The 23,946-nt window shown below is 41.7% G+C and overlaps 1 protein-coding gene across 2 annotated transcripts in view; it reads right to left on the reverse strand.

The window, feature by feature from the left end:
- Positions 1–2,299: 2,299 nt before the first annotated feature.
- Positions 2,300–23,946, reverse strand: part of NPR3 (natriuretic peptide receptor 3) — a 69,551-nt gene continuing 47,904 nt past the window's right edge. Inside the window, exons 4-8 of one of the 2 annotated variants that reach the window (XM_029941537.1) lie at positions 12,431–12,566; positions 7,047–7,141; positions 5,614–5,749; positions 3,826–3,910; positions 2,300–2,798 (exon numbers count right to left, since the gene is read on the reverse strand). In XM_029941537.1, coding sequence (XP_029797397.1) covers positions 2,687–2,798; positions 3,826–3,910; positions 5,614–5,749; positions 7,047–7,141; positions 12,431–12,566 — 564 coding nt within the window. In that variant the 3' untranslated portion in view covers positions 2,300–2,686. Of the gene's footprint in view, positions 2,799–3,825; positions 3,914–5,613; positions 5,750–7,046; positions 7,142–12,430; positions 12,567–23,946 lie in introns of both variants that reach the window. The other variant, XM_029941535.1, reaches the window with a different exon arrangement.

A 23,946-nucleotide genomic window follows, 5' to 3' on the forward strand; every position in this document is an offset into this window, starting at 1 on the left:
AGAACTAAAGCCTTATCTGTTTTACTGCATGATATGTGGTTTGGGTGGAGTATGAATGACTAGTTGTGAAAGATGCAAAGACCTCTTACAATCTCCAGAGGTCTTGACCCAGGGTAAGCTTGGGCCAGACACCTACATTTTCAGCAAAGGTTTCCAATGTAATGGAGTTTTCAAAACTTAACAGACTTTTGGCAATGCATAGGATGATTTCAAGGAGGAAAAGAAGCACAACCTGACATGTAAATAAACAATCAATCTTAAGAACCCCAGAACTGCTTTAAGATTGGAAGAGAATGGCATGTACATAAGAGAAACCACATGATTTGTTCCACCATTTTTAAAAGACTAAAAATCTCAATACTACCATTTTATCTGGGTATAAAATATTAAGTTTAGAACCATTCCACTACCTGAAGTAGAAATAAAAGCTATTTGCTTTTAAAATGTTAGCGTTAATGGGCCCCTATATAAATTCCAGAAAGGTTAGAAACATTTAGACCCAAAGACTACAACCAGGTAGAGTGATTTTTCCCCTGTAAAAGCATATAGACTTGCAATTTACATTTTTTACGAACACAAGATAGTATAAAATGAAAATTTTATACATTGAAAATATCATTGAAAAATAAAAAGGAGAGAAATAACTCTCAATTCACGAAAATAAGATGAACGTGAACCTTCCATTATGTTTTCACTTAAGGAGTCCTGAGCTGTTAAATGTTTTGTTTTCCTAGATTATACCTCCCAAACGCTCTTCCTACATTGGAGTATCTTGAGCATGCATTTCTTGACTTCTTTTTCCATCAGTTTTTTTGAAGTCAGCTCTTTTTCCTTTACATCCACAACGGAGAACTACAGTGTAGTCATTTCAGTTGATCATAGCTCATTCTGTTACCATGCTCTCCAGCTGTCTGAATTCCATTTCTTAAACATTGGGAGGATATATGCCTCATACAGAAATAATGCATTCACTGAAATAATCCACTGGCTGGTTGAAGTAGGAGTGACAGAGGTGGACCCTCCCCGGAAGCAACCTCAGGCCAGTGTCTGAGACACACAGCCTTCACTCTTCCTGTCTCCACTGTTACCTGTGTGAACTATGACCTCCATCACTGTCAAGGAATCATTCTAACTCTTCTATTTTCCTCCCTACTCATGGTCTTTTATAGTCATTAAGATAATTTTTAAAACTATTTTCCTGATGTTCAAAATGCTACTGAGGAAAGACCCTAGTGACATAATTACAAGATGGTACAGTACACTAATCTGGCAACTTCCTATTCTTCTCTCCCTATTTTCTCCACAAAGTATATGCAAAATGGCAACCTGAGTTTAAATCTATGTGCAGAGTATTAGGTGCAAAGTAGATATTCAGTAAATACCTATTCAAATTTGTTCAAATCTCTTACATATCCACACCTAACCCACCATTACACAGGGGTGTATTAGAGGATGACTATTAAGCTTTGTGGAATCAACTATAAAGGAATATAATAGCTATTTAGATTCTGTCTTTTAGCCTAAACATCACTGAATTTTAATCAAATGTCATGTATGCATCTTGTAAATTTATCATCTCTGTGCTTACTGTTAAATTCTAATACTCTATAAAGTTGTTCTTGAGGGAAAGGGCTGCCTTAAACCCTAGTTAATTCCAATAAATTCCACCCTTTATCTTGAAACTCATCCTTTGGCCAGAACTGGAAGAGGTCCATCCTTAAATAACTTGCATTTAAAACAGGTAAATTGTTGTACTCTCATAGAGTCTGTGATTCTAGATCTCTGAAATTAAAGCAGCAGTTGGCATTTGGCTATAGCCAAGGGGAAGAGGAAAACAGAGAAAAAGGGAAGCATCTTTCATCATCATTGGTTTGTTGTACACTTTACCCATGCTTTTAAAATATAAGTGGAATTTAATCTTCAAAATGAAAAAATAGACACATTTTCTAATAGCAAAATATAAGATTAAAAACACCTAAAAATAAAATGTTAGCATGAAATAGGGCTTTTCTTTTACATTACAAAAATGAAACATTTTAGATTTGTCTTTCTTCTATAAGTCCCCTTAATAGTTACAACTTCCCAGAATAGCTTTTATGAGACACTGAAGGAGACAGGCAGGAAATCCTTTTTTGAGCTACAACATCAGGACCCTGAATATATACATTGGATAGAGCAGTCAGTCCTCAACCTCAAATCCGTCCACCAGCATTAGAAAAAGGAACGCTGTATTTCCAACCTTGAGATGTGGCTTTACATTTTCCTCTTTTGGGATGTTAAATTCTTTCCAAGAAGATTCTACTTGTAAAAATGATTTTATTCTAGCTATCAAACATTTCATTTAAGACAACCGCATTTTTATAGCCTTATGTGAAATGCCCCCAAAAGCCATCAAGATATGGAGACATCCCATTTTCAAAACACAAATCTAATCATATGCCCTTGAAACTATGAACATTTAAACAGAGTGATGATATAGTCTCATATTTGCTTGTCATGAGATGAAAGGCCAGGAGGCCTATGGTGATTAATAATAGTTCCTGAGCTTCTAAAGAAATTGTACAACAAAACGACTAACAGTTGCTTAAGAGAATGAGTTCTTCAAGAGCGCCCCTTCTGTTCCGTTGATGTCGTTCATCCCATCTATCTCCTTAAAGAATCGCAGGCCAAAAGAAAAGGCTTTCTTTTAAGCCACTGAAAAATGGGATCGGATGGAATCTTCCCGTAACTCTCGATGTTTCCCAGCGTTACTTTCTTCTTGCTGGCTTCGCCTCTCAATGGTTATTCTGTATTTCTTCCTGGGTAAAGGGAAAGTGAATGTAGTAATAAAACCTCAGTTGACTACAAAATACTATGGTTTCTCTTACAAAGAATGCCCTCAAGGGACATCTGGGTTTGGGTTGATAAATGAGAAGTGACAGAATATGAAACCCTGGTCAGAGATTAAAGCTGTGTGCCCCCGAGGCATTGTGCACTTATTCAAGGAGGAAAATTGGCATGCTTTGTGAAATGCCATAGAACAAACCTCCCCCTTTTCCCCGGGTGCCTTGTGGGTCGCGTCTTGTCTATTCTGCCACAGAAGCTCTCCCTAACTCCCAGGATGTGCCCCAGATAAAGATCAGACTAAGTGTGCTATGACCAAAGGAACAGGAATACAATTGTTCCCACAAAGAGTCACATACACCCGGAGTTCAATTTCCATACAGAAATGAAGAAATCTTGGTCTAATGACATGAGAATAAGCCACAAACTCAATCACCAAAGATTACAATGGAATGAACCACTTTCACCATTTGGGACTATCAGCATCTTGAACACACATAAATATTACAAGTTTACAAGCTTTGGGGCTTAACCACAGTGATAATTAAGCACATGGATGCTCTAAATACTGAGCACACACCAGCCTGGGAGTGTGGATTGCTCAAGGCCACCTCCTCCTCTTCAGAAGGTACCTATTTCTGAATCGGAGGAAGCTTAAGAATAGGTAAGTTGTTTCTCCTTTGTCTGCATTCCTTCTCCACTTACACACTTGGTGGATGGTAGGAATTTGGGTCTGAAGATTTGTGATCAAAGGATAGTAGTGGCTCTGTGGTCCACAGGGGACGGCCACAGAGAGCCCTGACCCGCCACCCAGTACACTAACCCACTGACCACCAAACCACCAATGTCACAAAGACTGTCAGAAAAATGGCTTCGTTCTTTTAACCACCATGCTTCGGGGGTGAGAGCAAGATATAGGCAAGTCACAAGGAACTGTGCAAAAACAAGTGACAAAGGCAACAGAGGGGAGTGAATTTTAAACCCTGATAAAACACTTCTCACCTGAAAAAGTAGAAGGCCATTAACAAACCAGCTCCTAGTAAGGCCCCCACAACAATTCCTGTCACTGCCGATTCTTCTAGACCACCTGCTTAAGAAAGAAACATAGATAATCAGAGTTCATTTTGAGAAACAAATGTCTCATGTTTCATTCACTGGAAGGTGTATCTCAATTTCCCACTGGAGGCAAATTTTCCTTTTTTTTTTTTTTAAGAAAGATTTTCTAGAGGATCCTGCACCTTTGTTTGTTTGCTAAGCGCAAAGCTTCCGAAGTATTTATGAAAGGACCAGATAGATGAACACACCACTCGAAGAGAGTAAGAACAATGGGGGAAAGCAGATTCCAGAAGGATCTGAGGAACACTAGGAATGGAAGTCTTAGACACATCCACACTGCGTTCCTTCTCAGAGAAGACAACTGGACAGACCATGGGACTGACCCAGCACATCTTACTTTCACAGACGGATGATGACACTTCAAAGTGCTAGAAGATTGGGTGAAAAATGCATTGGGCTAATGTTCTGTTTTTAGATGTTCTCTCACCAGAGCCAGAGTTTCATGTCAAAATGTCCTATATAGCTTTGCAAAGATGGGAATAACAACTTGAAACAATCGAGCTCAGTAGTGTCCCAGTTATTACATAAACGTGACAAAAAGCTAGCTTTATATAAACAGTGTAGTGTCAGCCTTTAGTGCATCATCTCGTTTAATCCTCAGAACAGCTCTAAGAGTTGGGTGCACTTTTTTTCATTTTACATATGGGAACACTGAAGTTTAAAGAGATAAGGGAACATGCCTAGGATCACAAAACCAGTAAGTGACAAAGGTGGGATTTCAAATCCATGCCCAGTAACTCCAGAGAATGTTCTTAACACACTTCTGCCTTTCTCCTCCCTGTAATTATCGCATATACATAAGTAACACGGTTTGAAGGCTGGTCTCAAAATAACGAGCATAAATACATTAGCCTAAGTGACCAACTGGCCTGAAAGATCAATATTCACTCGGCTCTTCCTCACTAGCTTATCAAAGGGTCTCTCTAAAGCAACAATTTCCAACAATCTCCTTTTTATAAGCTTCTTATAAGACTATCCACTTGATGGGGAGCCTGAGGGGCTCAGTTGGTTATGTATCTGACTTTGGCCCAGGTCATGATCTCATGATTCATGGGTGCAAGCCTCACATCAGGCTCTGTGCTGACAGCCTAGAACCTGGAGCCTGCTTCGATTCTCTGTCTCTCTCTCTCTCCCCCTGCCCCTCACCCACTCATGTTGCCACTTCCTCTGTGTCAAAATAAACATTTAAAAAGTTTTAATTTAAAAGTCCACTTGCTTCTATATTTATGACAAGGCTTCTCATAAATAATATATTTTACACTTATTTGACAATTTGCAAATTAGGGAATGTTTAAGGGACATTATCTATTTGATGCTGAGGGGTAGGAGGGTACCTACAAACTCTGAAGATCAGAATGAGACTTGTTACACCTTTACTATTTGATCTTTTTATTCTCCCTCAGCGCAATGTCAGATGCTAAGAGATGATATGTAGTAAGGGATGTAGTAATAGGGAGAAGTCTTCTAGCATTTGGGGAAAAGATGGAAGAAGAAGAAAGACCTGGAAACCTCAGGTGGGGTGTCAGTTCGTGAATTGCTCCCATGGGTTTTACCACATCAGAAAAAGAGAGCTGAATGTTCAGAACATGAGTCCCTACAAAACATCTGTCTTTTAAACTTGCGTAAGACACTAAAGATGGTGAAACGCAGCGCAAGTTAAGTCTCTAAACTTACATGATTTGCATGGAGAGCTGTTTGTGTGCTCCACAATTCTGGTTTCATCTATTCTCAGTTTTAAAGGTCCCCAAGGATACTTGACATTCGGCCGCATTTCAAAACGACCTTCTTTTCCGAAGTAATCACCAATAACCTATGTAGAAGCAGAAAACATGCGAACTGAAAGGTCAAAGTTACCTATTTCCAAAGGAGTCATAGGGTGGGCTCCCCTGTCACACTGACTGTAATGATGTGTTTTTGAGGCCTTTGCAAAGTCAAGAGTTGTGGTCACTGAGGTTGCTTTTGAGGGAGGCATAATTTAGGGAGAACCATGGCTCCCCAGGGCAAGGAAGTGGTCATACAGAAGACAATCATCTTGGAAGTCCTGGCCCTTCCCTCGCTCACCCGAGGAGGTGCTGCTTTGCCCATCTGCACAGAGCAGCCCGCAGGCAGGCTACCATTGGGAGGGAGCCAGGCATCTGGATTAAGCCAGCACCCGCACACAGCCCCATGCCACCCAATTAGCTGGGCATATAAAGGGTCAAAAGTATCTTTTAGGAACATCCTGTTTCACCCTTCTCTGTTTGGAAGATTATTCCCTGACTTCAAGGGTTACATTCTCCTCTTTGATGAATTTACCCCATTTGCACCCCCATTTCCAGACTGAACTTTCTTTTTCACTTGGTTCAGTATTCTTTGATGGCTCAATTCAAGGTTCACCCACAGTTTCTGGTTCAAAGAGATGTTCCATCAGCTTCCTAAGCCCTAATCTAGAAGTACCTTCCCGCTCAGGTTCTCAGGATCTGTTTCTCTTTTTTCCTGGGCACTGGCACAATGCTCCTGAGTGGCCTGTGACATCTCCCCTCTGTCACCAGAAGGAGGGCCAGCAAGCTCTCACAAGCTAGCTCGTGTCATAGTAAAAAGAATTCTAGATAATCCCCAAAATCACTGGCATGTGCGGAGCACGTCCCAAGTAGTTTAACCTCACAACGAGCCCATAATAGACTATCACTATCCACCCATTACAGAGGGAGAGACTAGAATGCACATGAGACCCAGACCACTCCCAGGGTAAAAAAATTGTTCAGTACATGTAGCAAGGGTCAGGTCCAGCCGGCTCTATTCCTCCCACAAAGGCCACACTACGTGAACCAAGAGAAAAGCAGCAAGCCCCTTATGCTGGGTCACATCAAGTGCTATGGAAACTTCAACTTTGGATAAGAGCCATCAGAGAAGCACACTCGGCCACTGGAAACAGGATTTCCCCGCCCGGGGTTAAACATGGAACTATTTCCTGAAATCTTCCAGAATCTCCTCAACCAGAAGGGAGCCCCCTCTACTTGGAAACTCCTAGATTTCCAGCTCATTTTTATTTGGAGGTTGTTTTGGGGACAGCTATTTGGACACCAGGACAAACGCATTCTTTGGGACATCAACGAGCATTCGCTCACCTCCTGGGTGCCCGCCTCTGGGTCTGTCATTGCAATCACGGAGAAGTCCCCGTACCGGTCTCCATTGGCATCTATGGACACCTGCCCGGCAATACCTAGAGGATGAGACGGGAAGAACTCCAAGTTAGTGACTGCAAATACCTCTGACTGCCAACAAAAACAAGAAAATGAATTGACAGGATTTTTTAAACAAACTCATGCCACGGGGAAGCTCATCAGACTCTGAGCATTTTTGTTGGCATTTGGAAAGACATTGTAATTTCATCTGTGTCTGCATTCCTAAATTCTTAACATTTCTCCATTTAAAAATGAAAAGAAAAGAAATAAATGACCTTCTGTGGGGAAAATGTTTAGAAAAAAAAGATTACGGCGAATCCCAAAAGCAGTGTGCTTATCCCAGAGCCTTGTATTAATTAAAAAAAAAAAAAACTGCAAAGAGAGAGAGGCTGGGGTGTGCTGCGCTCCTAGACCTGCTGTGAGTTCATGTTATCATTGGCCAAACATTATAGAAGAAAAGTCAGTCCAGGTCCAGGACTCAGCGAATGTGCGTCACGAGGGGCACCCTTGGTGGACAGGAGAGCAAGAGGGCCTGCTTCACCGGCCATGAGAGCCACGAGCTAAAGAAGAGCTGGTCTTCACCCCACTTGTGTTCATTCATTCAGGTTTGCTTTGTTTTGCTTTGGGGCTTTTTTCCCAGTATTGCTGAGCTATAATTGACCTATTGCACTGTGTGAGTTTCAAGTATCCAGCATAAAGGTCTGACTTGGGTATACTGTGAAAAGGTTGCCACAATAAGTTTAGTTGACATCTGTCATCTCATATAGATACATGAAGTCACTCACTGTTTATCCACATGAGTTCTGGGCCAATACTAGGTGCTGAACTGGACACATTCCCCCACTCAAGACGGGGCAGCCTGGACTCAGGAGTTCACTTGTTCACACTGGAATCTGTCCACATGTATTTTAATCCCAGCTTTCATATTTACTAGCTGTGTGACCCTGGGTAAGGACCTAGCCCTCTGGGCCTCTACCTTCAGGACTGTAAAAGAGACGCCCTCATATCTCCCAGCCAAGAGGCTGTTGAGAAGATTAAATGAGCTACAACAGGTAAAACACTCCCACGACAGGTGGGAAAGAAGTTAGTTGTTTTCTTCTACTGTTACTGTGCCTGGAATACCACCACCACTGTGCCTGGAATCTGGAAAAGGGCATCCAACCATGCCCACTCAGAGAACGAGTTGGCACATCCAGTTGGAGACTCAGAGAGGATTCAGTGAAAGAGCAGATCTTTTATAGGAATGTTAGTAAAATCCATGATTTAGATAAGCAGCCATCAAGAAGGGGCAGTATTCTAAGCAGAAAGGTTAGCTTTGTTAGTATTTACAAAGTCATGGAAGCTGAAAGGAATCAGAGGAAACGTGAGGTTCTGGGGAAGGTGGCCCATGTGTGTGGAAGGAAGCAGTCAGACGTAAGGCTGGAATAGGATGGCCAGAGCATGGAGAACCTGAGCGCCCACACAAAGGATTTCAATTTGCTTTGGCCAGCAACAGTGGTATAGACAGCAAATCAGTGAAAGTGAATATATATCACTAGTTGATATTAAATGTCTATACTGCAAGAGAATGCATAGGTCAGCCACATTCTAATTAAGGCAATGTGTTTTCTTTCATTTTAAACTGTGTTAGAGTTCAGTGTAATTCTTAGTGTTTCTATTGATTTGATTCTCTCTGGAAGTAAAACGAATGTCTGGGAAAGGGATCCCAAGGGAAAGTTCCATCCTCTAGTGTGGTTTGGAGAGGGCAAGTATTTGGGTTTACTGTCCTTTGGGTTGTGGTTTGAAAGCCCACTGATTTTTCCAGACTTTGGTCTACTTTGCCGCAAACAGAATGGAGCTACCATTCATCTTGACTTTTTTGTCTTTCTAATATACACTGGTTCCATCCACACTAGAGGATGGAACTTTCCCTTGGGATCCCTTTCTATCTTAAACTTGTTTATTCTTGACACCCTATACAATGTTTAAGTAATAAATGTGATTTTTAAAAATCATATTTATCTTGGGACACCTGGGTGGCTCCCTCAGTCAGTTAAGCATCTGACTTCAGCTCAGGTCATGAGCCCATGGTTCGTGGGTTCGAGCCCTCTGTCGGGCTCTGTGCTGACAGCTGGGAGCCTGGAGCCTGCTTCAGATTCTGTGTCTCCCTCTCTCTCTCTGCCCCTCCCCCACTCATGCTCTCTCGCTCTCTCTCTCTCTCTCTCTCTCTCAAATATAAATAAAAATTTTTTTAATTTTAAAACGTCATATTTATCTCCAAACATATTGCCAATCCAAAACCATCTGTCATCCTGTTCAGAGGTGCTTATAGAGGTGTGCTCTGCTAAGGGTTTTACAGAGTTTTATTTTATAAGACAAGGTGGCCCTAGTAATCCAAGACCTCATTACACTTTAAGCTCTTACAATTCTGCCAAGAACTGGGGTGAGAACCCTCAGGGTGGCCGATCAGCAAGTGAGACTTCGCCCGTGAGTACTGTGCATTAGGCGAGATTGCCAAGCTGACAGCAGAATTTTCCTGTACATAAGTAATGAGACTTTCCACCCTCATTTCCATTGGCCTGTAGTGGACCTCACGGTCTGAGCCACAGTCCTATTTGCCTCGTCACTCTGACCTCTCCCACAGAGAGGAAATGGGGCTTCTTCCCAGGTCATTTATTGAGATGGCCATTGGTTTCATGGTAATAAAATCCAAATTTGTCAAATAACATCCAGAGTATTTTTCCCCTGACAATTTAATGGTCACTTGCAAAATGACCATTTCTCAGAGTTCTTTTGGGGGCTACCCTCAGACTGCTCATTGCTTAGCAAATAAAATGGGCTTTCCAAATAATTCAAGCTCAAGGCTTACATTGGTTTCAATTACCTTTACATCTGGACAAATAAGAGTCTAAGTTTAGACTTGACTATAGAGTTGATTGTGTTAGGGCTCATTTCATATTGTCTGTGTAGACCTGGCTCCAGAATGGAAAAATCAGGATGACCTATGGGAAAGCTTAATCCACGCCCTCTATACAACGTTGAATTCCAGCCCTTGTGGGCACCTGCCCTTCCCTTAACAACCTCCTTCAGAAGACCAAGAACAAATGACCACACCATGTAGTAAGGAAAAGCTAGAAACGGGATGTGGCCTACCAAGGTGGTGTCCACACACACCAGTTTCTCAGTGTATTGGGCACAACTTCTGGGAAATCTGACTCTGTCCTAATATGCCTCCTGAATTATCTGATTGGATTCCTGCTCCTCAACTAAAGCAGTCACAAGTTGAGCAAGACAATCCTGGAGGCTGATTTGTTTGCTCATGTCCTACTGTCTAAAGTTAAAGTAGATGCTACTCTAGTTTCAAGTAAGACGTGGCATTCACTACAACCACCACAGAGAAATTTAAACCCAATTGTCACCATAGCTGCTGCACAGACAGCTGGAACTTGACCCCTCAGCACTGTCCGACCATTCCTAATAAACGAGGGCAGGATGAGACAATGGAGTGCATTGACATCCCAAATGAAACACACACACACACACACACACACACACACACACACACATATATATAGTGTTGGCATAGTTGTTCCCATCATTGAAAAATTTCATTAGTCACTCTGTGGCTCCTATCACACTGCCTTTCACGCGCTGTGCTTGAGCCCAATGGACCTCTTTGCTCTTCGGGGAAGGGGGGGGCACTCAGCACTCTCTTCCTCAGGTACACTCAAGGTCTCTGTGTTCACCAGCTCTGTCTGGAATGTTCTCTCCTAAACTTCTACATAATTTCTTTCACTTCCCTTAGGTCTCTACTCAACTGCAATGTATCAGAGACCTTTCCTGGCCACTCTCTTTAAATTAGCAGTCCTTCCAGCGCCCCCATCCTGTCACTTTCTATCTCCCTACTCTGCTTTATTTTATTGCCCCTGAAATGGTGTATTTGTTTGTTTATCATCAGTTGCCCCCACTACCCAGAAAGCTCAGTTGATCACAGGGAGGGTCTTTAGCTCATTGCTGAATCCTCAGCACTTTGAACAGTGCCTGGCACATAGCAAGTACTCAAGAAGATGTGATAAATGAGTAGATGCCTGAATATGAAATTGACATCTGCAGGGCTCCAACAGCTGGGTCATTCTCATCGATCCCCATGTTCGTTTTCTTTGTGTCAGTGAAGTGAGAGGAAACCAACATTCTATACACTATTAGCAAGAATTCAGACCAGTAGACCTTTGGGGAAGATATTTGGCAATATTTAATGCACCTTAGAAGGCACTAACATACTTTTGGACCCAATGTCCCATGACTAGACATGTTCCCTGTTGGATGTACTCACAAAAATCCATCAAGATGCATAAGATGCTTGTGATGGCATTTTGCATAATGACAAAAAACATAAACAACTAAAGGATCCACCAATAGGAGACTGATAAAAGATGTCCCTGTACAACCACATGGTAGAAAAATATAGAACTATCATTTTAAAATGTGCTGGATCTATCAGTGCTCATATGGAAAAATTTTTACTTGATGTACAAGTTTTTTTAAAAACTGATATGGAAGAGTGACATTCATTGTATAGTTCCTTCTGTATAAATTTTTTGATAAGATATACAAATGCATATGTGCTGGCAGAAGGCACAAAATATTTTTAGACCAAATCATAGGAAATTGTTAATAGTGCTTACATTTGGGAGAGGAGCTTAGGGTGGGAAGGAAAACTTTCACTTTTCATTTTGTACATTTTTATACTGTTTAAATTCTCCAGCCAAGAATAGTCTCATTCTTGTACAATTTTTAAATGTCAACAGAGGTTGCTTGAGTGATGAGATTATGGGCCTTTTTTTTTTTGCCACAGTTCTTATACTTCTCTGTTTTAAAGAAAACCACAGCTGATAGATATTCACCATTTTAGAAATAAAATAAAAGGGCTTGATTGGACTGGTTTATAATCTCAAACCACCTACGATTAAACAGATGAATGTATATTTAGGATTATTTCTTTTTAAACGGATCACAGAACTCTTCACAAACTAATTATTTGTTGTGAAGGGGGCTTGTGACAAATTTAATTTGAAGAAGTATGGAGCTGTTATCTAACAATCAAAAGGAGACAAGGCACTTCCTGTTTCAGTGGGATTCTTTCAAAGCACTTTCACAAGCTTTATCTCATTTAATTGTCACAACAAGCCTGTGAGGTAGGTTGATCTTCACCTATTATCCTTACTTTACAGCAGAGAAAAACAGGAAACTGATGAAGTCCTATAAGTGTAAGAAAAAAATCAGAACCAGGAAAGAAGCAGGTTGTTTACATTTACAAAGTGTTGTCACCTTGTAGACTAAATCCTCACCTTCAAATGTTCTGTTCCAAGTCTGCTGGATAATTTTCCCTCCATCCTTCTTGCTGTAACCAGCTCTGAGCACTTCATGTAAAGCCAGAACATAGAGGAGGATGGCATCGTGGAATCCTTCAACAAACATGTTAACCTGGAAAGGAAACCCCAGTTGGGTGAACCCAAACACCGATGACTCAATATTCATGAATAATGTAAGCAAATCAAAATGGTTAAGAAGTTAGACCCGAGGTCCACAAGCAATGGCAGAGATGGACAACGTATAGCCAACAAGAATCATGCCATGGCTTTCCTGGCATTAACTTAGTGAGGAAAATCCTTCCCAGGTTTAGGAATTTGGAGAGCAGACCAGATATTACACAAGTCAAGGAAATTGTACCTGTTGATGAGGTTAAGTCTTCCATCATACTTGTCCACAGGTCCCTCTACATGGGTGCCTTCTTCCTTCCTCACATCTACTCTCTACTACAAGCCAACCTAAGTCCAACCTCCCCTTTTAGGTTTTCATCTCCATCAGTCCCCATGATCTCTCCATGCTCTGAATATGAAACTGACTAAAAGAACAGTAGACTGCTGGGGATTTACCCAAGCGATACAGAAGTGCTGACACATAGGGGCACATGTACCCCAATGTTCATAGTGGCACTTTCAACAATAACCAAATCATGGAAAGATCTTAAACGTCCATCAACTGATGAGTGGATCAAGAAGATGTGGTTTATCTATACGATGGAATACTACATGGCAATGAGAAAGAATGAAATCTGGCCATTTGTAGCAACATAAATGGACCTCGAGGGTGTCATGCTAAGGGAAATAAGTCAGGCGGAGGACAGATACCATATGTTTTCACTCATAGGTCTAACAGGAGAAACCTAACAGAGGACCATGGGGAGGGAAAGGGGGGGAAAAAGAGTTAGGGAGAGGGAGGGAGGCAAATCATGAGAGACTCTTGAATACTGAAAACAAACTGAGGGCTGAAGGGGGAGGGAGAAAGGGAAGGTGGGTGATGGTCATGGAGGAGGGCACTTGTGGGGAAGAGCACTGGGGGTTATATGGAACCCAACTTGACAATAAAGTATATTTAAAAAAAAAAAGAACAGTAGGGATCCATTCATGCATGTTTGGATACCATTAAAAACCTACTTCAGTGCTGGTGTTACAGATTCAAAGAGGAGGGCCATTCCTACCTGCCTGGCATCTGTGTCCTCTCTTCTATCAGCAATGGCATCTCAGTTTCTCTTTCCAGTTTGTGCTTGTAGTGGTTCCTGTGGATCTGACCATCCCTACCCACCCTCTGGACCACCCTCACCCCAAGTTCTAAGGCTAGGAATGGAAACATGCCTGGACCATTGGTTTATCCCAGCCAGGTCCCGGCTCAAGTAAGATAGCCCTTCCCCTCAAGAAATTTAAGCTCCATGTAACTTTGGGGAAGTCGCTTAATTTCTTTGAACATTGTTTCATTCAATAAGCATCATTTGAAAGTTCAGATACCATATTTCAACCCATTGAACAGGAAATGACCAAATATAATCTTGAAATTTAGTGGCTTACAAATTCTGTATAAAAGTACAAACACACACACACAGTCTTTATTTCAAGAGAAATTGTCAAGAACGGAATGCCATGGAACAGTATGCATTCAGCATTCCATAGATGTCCACTGTGAGTCTTTGTGAGAAGGCATTCCATGCCTCATCCCTAGAAAAGGTTCCCCTAGGAAAAGAGTCACAATTAACCTGCATCACCTGTTTCAAATACACAAATGGCCACAGAAGACACAGCTCAGTGTCCAATGCTACTTAGCCTCATCTCATCCTTAAAGACAGTGAGTCCTGTTTTTTGTCATAAAAGCAAATATTTTGCATTTGCCAAAGTCCAGTGCTGAGAGGCTATTTAGAGTAATGGCTATAGCCTGGTCTCACTACCCAGCTCTGCCACTTCCTAGCTGTGTTTCTCCACAACTCTGGGCCTCAGTTTTCCCTATCTGGAAAATAATAGTGCTGATCTTATGGGGGCGTTCTTATGTTTAAATGAATTACTAGATGTAAAAGACTTACAACAGGGCCTGACAAAGTTAGCGCTCACTGTTAGGTTTAATTGTTGTTATTGTCTACAGAGAGAGAATTATAAACCTAGAGATCCTGCTTAGCCTTTAACTCCTAATAGCAGTATTCAGAAAAATAAGCAATCTACCATATAACATATCTTATGGACCCATTTTGCACTTAATGCAACTAAAGCTCCTTGTTCATGCTTTAACATGCATACTTTCGGAGTGTCACACCCTTAATTCCACCCAAGCATGAGGTGTGCAGCCCGTACTGGTCAATTCCACTGACCATCTGGGAGAGGAGGAGTGTTTGTTCACAGAAATGTTCTGAATTAGCTGCTGGACCCAAAGTCTAATCCTAGCCCTGACATATTACTTAATCTCTCTAATCTTCAATTTCCTCACTGGCTAAATGGGGGTTTAGTGCCTGCTCATCCCACAGAGCTCTTCAGGGGATTGAATGAATTCATGGATATAAAACATCAGAAACAGTTTCTGGGACTAAGAAAGCAAATGGTGGACATTAGCTTTTACTCTTAGCCATTAAGCTTAAGTTTCAGAGTCATTGTTTTCTTAGGCAAACATCTAGTCAAAGACAATTTTCTGCTGATTTGGCTATGCTAATTCAATTTTCCAAAGGAATATGAAATTTTCACTTAAGCCATGAAGTGAGAAAGTGTGTATGCTGATGAGTTAATGAGTTTTAATAAGTGGGCTTTAGGGCCACCTGGGTGACTCCGTCGGTTAAGCGTCCATCTCTTGATTTCAGCTCCAGTCATATTCTCACGGCTCATGAGATTGAGCCCCACGTGGGGCTCTGCACTGGCAGCATGGAGCCTGCTTGGGAGTCTGTCTCCCTCTCTCTGCCCCTCCCCTGCTTGCATGCTCTCTCTCAAAATAAATAAATAAATGTAAAAAAAATAACATAAGTGGACGTTAGCTGTATAATTTCTTAGGTCATGAGAAAAACATTTTTTAAAAAATCTATCTTCCCTAGGATAATTATATAAAACTCACCCTGCTACACAAGGAAACCATAGAACTCTGGAAAATGGGAAATGCAAAGTGCCTGAGAAAAGCTCTAGTCTAATCCTCTCCTTACTCTGAGAACAAAAAAAACATCACTCCCCATCAGTCTTTCTGCACTCGAATTGAAGTTTTCCCTTTCCTTGTTCCTAGGGAGTCTAGCCTGGCCCCTGCTTAAATTGTAAATTACAGGCCACTGGGTATCAGCTGTCCACTACCTTCCTCCTCTTCCTGATTCCTTCTTAAAACCTAGGGCCAGCGTGCCAACATTGGCCATCCAAAGAGCTGGACATGTGCCCCAGCATCAAGCACCTCCTGGCCCCTCCTCTTCTTTCCTCCTTACTCTGCCCTCTAAACTGCCCCTTCTACAATCGCAGGTTATCTGGCTGAGAAACATGAACTTGGATTACCCTTTTCCTAACAGTCTGATGGCAGAAGAGAATAGATAGGTTCTGAACACATGCCCAGGTCTGAAAACTCATTTTATCTTGAGTTGCAAATGGTTCGCAAGATTTACCTCCTTTCCTTTCAAAGTGGCTGAGTGTTTCCCTCTCCTGCCAGAATTAGCAGGAGAGCTGCTGACCTGCACCCAGGCTCGCTGGCACCTCTGCCTGCCACGGGGGAGGTTTCATAACACCTACCTCATGGAACCTCAAGCCAGAAGCAAAACCCTAGAGGCTGTTTTTTCTCGAGGAGAACATTCTCACATCCACACGTGTTTTTTAATGGAAGGAAAGCCCATCAGCACATTATAGACACTGAAAATCACAAGTGCAAACATTCTTTAATGAGGGAGAAAAAGATCTAGAGTATTAAGTTGCCTCTGAAACATTTTTCACTCAACCTCCAGGCTGAAATGAACAAGGTCATTTGCTCTGTCCCCCTGCCTCTAGGCATAACAAAATTTGAATTTCGACATCCATGATCCATGGCAGATCATGCTATAGTTACTAATCAAAGAAAATAGGATACCCTTGCCTGAGTATTCTAGTACCTAGCAGCATTTAGCTCTTCCTTACTGTCATTAGGCATAAGTCTTAATTAAATTCATCAATGCAGCCATTCCCCTGCTAGATACTAAGCAAACAGAATTAAGAGAACAGTGTAGTTTGTGATCCCTGGGAGTTCACAATCTCAACCCAATAGCCCCACAGCTCCTCAAAACACACGGATGAACTCTGGACTAGGAAGTTATGAAGTAGACCACCATGAAGGACAAGTGTCAGGGTAATAATTATCTGTGCTGTGTATCAAAGTATCTATCATTTAAACAAGATGGAAGTCATTCATCATCTTCCACTCATTCTGGGAAGTTTGCCAGAACAAGGTGGCATGCTGGCATAACCCTCTCATCATTTCATCTCCATCCTCTTGATCGGCAAGAGAGCGACTCCGTAGTTGGCCAGCAGCAGGTATTCCAAATGAAAGAAAGCCATTTTGCCACTGGTCTTCCTTTCTAATAAGCACCTATTCAGCTATGTCCATTAGTGGTTTTTTTATTTTTTTAATCCTGTATCATGGGAAAAGCTGAATAGAAATCTTGTTATATCTTAACTGAGCATATAGAATTGCCATTCATAACATGGCTCTTATCTGTAACAGTGAGCCAAGTCTTTCTCATTTCTCTTTGGAGGGGCAAACTGAGAGATCGATAGATGAGTTCCAAACAAGTAAGCAAAATACCTGCATGCTTCGGCTGCTCTGTAAAGTGAGGACGAGCAACACAGCAGCAATCTAGCTCCCGGGTCGTCTAGATGTCTGAGAAAGACTATAAAGCTCCCAGACAGATGCTACTGGGAGCAAGTGACCAAAGGTAAATGCTAAGGCTAGGCTGTCCTGGGATTTTGCTTGTGGTATTCACATAACTCAAGCATATCACACAGTAGTTCTATCTTCATTACCACAAACCAACGGATTGTAATGCAAATGAGGAAAGCGGAGGATGCTGGGCAACATTTCTCAAGAGTCTTTTGAAAAAGACATGACCCTTAACCTCTCATTCAGTTGAATGGGAGATAGGGGAAGGAAAATTTTGATGGCTTTCTGAGAAGCTAAGAAGAGAGACGGGTCCAGGACATGCCATCTCCCCACCACAGCAGGAACAATGGCAGCTTATCTAATTAATAACAAGACCCTCAAATGAAACTTATCCTACTGGCCCCCTGTCTATCATGGACAGGGAAAAGAAATGGTCTGGGCATGCTACATGGGTAGGCCAAAGGTTAAAGAATATTATGTGGGATGCCTGGTTGGCTCAGTCTGTTAAGCGTCTGAATGTGGCTCAGGTCATGATCTCATAGTTCGTGAGTTCAAGCCCTGCATCAGCTAGCTGTGCTGACAGCTAGCTCAGAGCCTGGAGCCTGCCTTGCTCATGCTGTCTCTGTCTGTCTCTCTCTCTCTCAAAAAAAAAACACACACACATTAAAAAAAAGAATATTATGCATTTGATGAACACTTTACAAGTGATCTCCTTGCAATGAAAACAGAGACTGTTGAATTTTGTGTTGAATTATAAAATTAAAAATCTATAATTTAGGGAGTGCCTGGGTGGCTCAGTCGGCTAAGCTTCTGACATCAGCTTAGGTCATGATCCCACGGTTCGTGAGTTCATGCCCCACACTGGGCTCTGTGCTGACATCTCAGAGCCTGGAGCCTGCTTTGGATTCTGTGTCTCCCTCTCTTTCTGCCCTTCACCCGCTTGCTCTCTCTCTCTCTCTCCCCCCATCTCAAATATAAACATTAAAAAAAGTCTAACCTCTAATTAAGGATAACAGCAAGAACTTCCATAAACCAAGTGACATCACAACCTCATCAACACCAAAAGAGTTCTCCTCCTTCCTGGTAGATGCTCCAGTAGCTGCTCTTCTCTACTGGGCCTGCCTTCATGGAAATCACACTTGGTCACTTGCTTATTTTAGCCTTGAGGGAAGTTAAGCTGAAAATCTAAATCCTTATCCTGGTTGAACTCTGAGAAAAGGCAAAGGTCAAGTGGCTTATTAACAAGAGTCAGGCAGCACATCGGGGAGAGGCCAGAACCCGGCTGTGTGTGAGGCCCAAGCATCGCCATAATGTCTGACAGGCTTCTCTCTCCCTCTGCTGACATTATGACATGGGTGGGGGGTTGCCCTAAGGTTTTCAAATAACTGTCTCTATCCTGGGCCCAGCTCCACCCCTATAGCAATATCTATACTGCTGTATCTTACAGCCCAGGGTGTGGCTGCCGACAAGGAGAGGTAGATTTTTTTTCTCTCTCTCATCACTTAACACAGCACAGCATGCATCATGGAACAAAAGCAGTCCTGGGAAGATGGTTACGTCAAGTTATGACCCCTCATTTGTCTCCCATAACATAGCAACTGGCTGCCCTTCTAATCACTGCAGCAGCATTGGAGGCTTCGCGCAGGCACCATGGTGCTGATACATGGCACTCGTCTATAAGAACCAACATCAGCAGGGAAAGCCATGTGGGGCCTTCTGGTGGGGGGCAACAAGGTAGAAGAGAGCTCCATGGAATTGGACTCCTTATTGACACATATGTTCTGCCAACTAATTTGGGAAAAACGCTTTGTGGTCTAGTTTGTGTTTTTAATTGACATGGTAGCTCTACAAGTTGAGTACATAGACTGGAAAGAGCAATGAGAGTCTACGAAAGAGAAGACAATCAGGGTGATGGAGGAATAGAACCCACACCTGGAGAGGGAATGAGAAGGCAGAGGATGGAAGAAGAAAGGAAGAGAAGGGACATGAGGCAACAAGCTAATTGTCCCTCGTCTCTTAATTCAGTCTTTAAGCCAGGGCTAATACGACATGACTTAGATCAAGTGGGCCAGGAGTCCTAATAAGTCATTGACTCAGATAAAGTTAACTTTGTCCCAGCAATGACTAAAAAGGCCTGTTATGCCAAAAGAGCATCTAAACAAGCTGGATGAAAATGATGCGGGTCCTACATCAGAGACCAGTCTGTTCCAAGCACGTCAGCGGCAAACCAGGTAATAAAAGATCTGCTAATGTAATGTTTTTTTAACTAGCATGCAAATGAAATATGATGACTTTGATAAATAATAGTAATAAATGTAGCAAAGCTTCATCTACCCAGCTTCATCAGATAAAAAAGATGTTTCATATCAGCAAAGTTTCCAGGTTCTTAAATGTTATTTCTCTAAGTATCAAAGTTTTTGAATAAACAAACACTTTTGATGGAAGGGCTTCTAAAATTGGCCACATGCATTCCTGCCTTGGTAACATAAGTATGCTGAATGTGATATTAACTTATTAAGATTCTCCATAGGTCAGGCTATGACAATAGCCAGTCCAGTAGGCTTCATTGCTATTGAAAAGTGTACAGAGTTGGGGGAGGGAGCGCCTGGGTGGCTCAGTCGGTGAAGCATCCAGCTCTTGATTTCAGTTCAGGTCATCATCTCACGGTCATGAGATCGAGCCCCTGCAGCAGGCTCTGTGCCGAGCATGGAACCTGCTTAGGATTCTCCTTTTTCCTCTGCCCTGTCCCCTTGCACACGTGTTTACTCTCTCCCTTTCTCTTAAAAGGAAAAGGAAAGGAAAGGAAAAAAGGAAAGGAAAGGAAAGGAAAGGAAAGGAAAGGAAAGGAAAGGAAAGGAAAAAGGAAAGGAAAAAGAAAAGTGTATTGGGCTCTTTATACAATGCTGACAACAAACTTGTATGTTTCTAGATAATCTCACTTCTTCCATGCTGATAGAACATGAGCTGGAACCCACTTCCCTTTCTGAAATGCTTCCTTCCCTTGGCTACTGATTCTTCTGCATCTCCTTATCTAGCCCTTCTTGTTGGTGATTCCAGGGTCCTCAACAGCTAAAGAACAAAACCTAAATGTTTGAGGGTGGTGAATAACACTCTTTATTATTAAACATACTCTCAAACGATCTCTATGCCTGCTCTACAAAATCTCTTGGATTCTCTGAACATGCCATGAAGTACCTTTACACATTAGCCCCTGGGCTTGGAATGCCCTCCACATGGGTCTTATCTCATCCAAAGCAGACTCCTACTCAACTTTACAGGATATTCCCAGATTACCCCCTCCAGATCCACCTTCCACCCTTCTTCAACCAGTTCTGTGCCCTAGGAGGCTGACATATATGGACAACATCAACTGAGTCCCCTTGGCCTCTGGCTTCTGGTTGGTTCAACAGATGAGAGGGTAGAAGGAGATAAAGGTCAGGACATGAGCTGCCACAGGTGGTTCTCCCCAACAGCCACAGACCTCATGGTGCTAGAAGCCTCTCCCTCCCCTTGCCCCTCCTGGTCTAGGGGCTGTAACAGCTTCCCACATTTGCAGGTCCTGGGGTTCTTTGCCATCTTTTGTTGGCTTTCCTTAACTCCACACTTACCTTTGGAATAGTCCCTTTCTTAGGTTCTCTTTCATTTCCTTTCAATGTGTCTTTTTTTTCTTCCCAGGATCGTAATGGACACATCAAGCCTCTGCGAGCCACTCAAACTTCTTGGTGCATCCTTCCCTGAGCCACCCAATTCCTCCTTTCTTCCACGAGTGCACTTAGCGCATGCATTATCTCACTCACCAGTCTATATTACTCTTTTGCATGCCTCCTTATCCCAACATTCCACAAGCCCCTGGATGCACAAACCATATGGTAGGCACCTTAGTTTTCCTAGAATCCATCCCTGCATCTCACACAGACACTGTACTCACTTGAGTAAACTCTATGTCACCTGTCACTCCCTGCAACTTTCACTGTGTCTACTTCTAGACACCATCTTCTTCTCTCAGACTTACTACTATTAATGTTCTGTAAGCTGGGGGAAGAAATCACAAAGCTCATTAAACTATCCTTAAAATGGGGGTAAACAGTTTCTGACTGAATATTTGAGAGAGTCTCCTATAATAAAATTAATAAATTATATGTCTGTTTGAGCTGCTCAAAAACCTTTTTCACATACTTCTTTGCTTTTGACTGGGTCTGATGTAGTTGAGATTGCCATAAAGTTGATTCAGCCGCTACTACTAAGAGAAACACTTCCAGGTTTTGACACCAATACAGGAGTCTCATGCTGAAACTAACAATATAATTCTCAGCCAGTGAATGAATGAACTTTTTTCTTAATATTTTTTTGAGAGAGAGGGAGTGTGAGCATGAGAGGCAGAAAAAGAGTGAAACAAATAATCCTAAACCGGCTCTGCACTGTCAGAACAGAGCCCAATGCAGGGCTCGAACTCACCAACTATGAGATCATAATGTAACCCAAAATCAAGAATAGGGCGCTTAACCAACTGAGCCACCCAGGCCCCCAAACGTTTTTTCTTTATACATTTTTTTCCCATCAAGTTTGCTATAAAACACACACACACAGTGAAACTAAATATTATCTCCCCCACAAAAAGCTTAATTCCCTACAAATTTTGAACACTTTATTAGACAAAATTAAGGAATTATGGGAAACTTTCAGGTGTGGTAACAGGATTATCCTATGTTTTTAAAAAGGGAGTTCCAGTACTGGTAGAGTAGTTTGTATCAAATTCATTTTTCGAAAAGCAATCAAACTCTCTGAACAAAAAACTTTAAAAAGAACTAATTGAAGACAATGGGAAGTGACCACAAAGAGGCCGGAAATAGAGGAGATTTGATCCTTGAACAAAGGGACCACTTTTCATGAGAACTAAATATACACAGTTTTCCTCTAAGGGTTCTCCTTGTCCAGGAGACATGGGGTATCTAGGACTTAAGCAGAAAGTCACAGCCTCCTAGGCTTTAGAGGTCAGAGCTGACAGTGAGGACCTACAGTGAGGGAGTAAACCCTGGGCAGAAGGGACCCACAAAGCATTCCAGAGAAGGGAGCACTCCAACCTGTCCATAAACTTGTGCTGTCCTTAACTGATTCCTAAACTGCACACACACGAGAGACACCAAGGACCCCAGTAGAAAGCAGCATCTGGAAAGCTGAAGAAGCTAAGAACATTTAAATCGCTGCCATCTGCACAGAAGAGGGTTTGGAGTTTGTACCTTGAGAAATATCTCAGGCTTTCTAGTATAACGCCATATGGCCCACACCTTAGAAGTGAACTCTATAACAAGAGATGAAGGATTCATCATAAAACTGAAAGTAATCCAAAACAGGTCACCTTAATAAAAAATAAAACCAAGCTTCCAAAAGTCCAAAGGGGTAGGTCAGTAATTTAACTGCCTGCTGGGACAAAAATCACTCTTCAGAGGAACATAACTGAATACAATCTCTAGAACATATCATCCACAATATCCATTACAAACTCAAAAAAAATACTAGATTTTCAGGGGCAGGACAGATGATCTATAGTCAAGAAAATAGTGAAGAAAAGTGACCCTGAAATGATCCAAATATTAAAATTAGCAGATAAGAACTTTAAAGCAGCTTTATTTTTTAATTTTTCTAATTTTTTTTAAGTTTATTCTTGAGAGAGAGATTGGGACAGAGCATGAGCAGGGGAGGGGCAGAGAGAGAGGGAGACACAGAATCTGAAGCAGGTTCCAGGCTCCGAGCTCTCAGCACAGAGTCCGACGCAGGGCTCGAACCCACAAGCCATGAGATCATGACCTGAGCCGAAATCGGATGTTTTACCAACTGAGCCACCCAGGCGCCCCTAAAACAGCTTTATATATGTTCAAAGACTTAAAGAAAAAGATTACCAAAAAGAAAGATCAAATGAGAAATCAGCAAAGAAATGTAAGCTTTAAAAAAGAACAAGTGGATATTCTGAACTAAAAGTATGATATTGGAAAAAGAAATATACACTGGAAAGTTTAAAAGCAAATTGAATTCATGATCTTAAAAGTATATCAATAGTGGGGCACCTGGGTGACTCAGTCGGTTAAGTGACTGACTTCGACTCAGGTCATGGTCTCATGGTTCGTGAGTTCAAGTCCCCAGTTTGGGCTGTGTGCTAACAGCTCAGACCCTGGAGCTTGCTTCAGATCCTATGTCTCCCTCTCTCTCTCTGTGCCCCTCTCTCACTTGTGCTCTGTCTCTCTCCGTCTCTCAAAAATGAATAAATGTTAAAAAAATAATTTAAAATTAAAATTAATTAATATTAATTGATTTTTAAAAGATTGATATATAGTAAATATCTCAATCTAAAGAACAGAAACAATACAAAGTCATCATACAAAAACCAATTGTACGCCTATATCCTATCAACAAAAATTGAAAATGAATTTTTTATTCTGCTTACAACAGTATCAGAAGACACAAAATTACTAGCAGTAAGTTTAATCAAAGACATGCAGAACCTCTACACAGAAACTACAAACACTACTGAGAAAAATTAAAGATGACTGAAATAAATGGAAAGATATAACATATTCACAGATAGGAAGATTTAATGTTTTTAAGATATCAGTTTTTCCCAAAATCGGTCTGTAGCTCAATACAATGCAAATCAAAAGTCCCAGGAAGTTGTTTTGTTTTT

This window comes from Suricata suricatta, chromosome 6 (genome assembly GCF_006229205.1).
Source record: "Suricata suricatta isolate VVHF042 chromosome 6, meerkat_22Aug2017_6uvM2_HiC, whole genome shotgun sequence".
In the NCBI taxonomy this organism is placed as follows: domain Eukaryota; kingdom Metazoa; phylum Chordata; class Mammalia; order Carnivora; family Herpestidae; genus Suricata; species Suricata suricatta.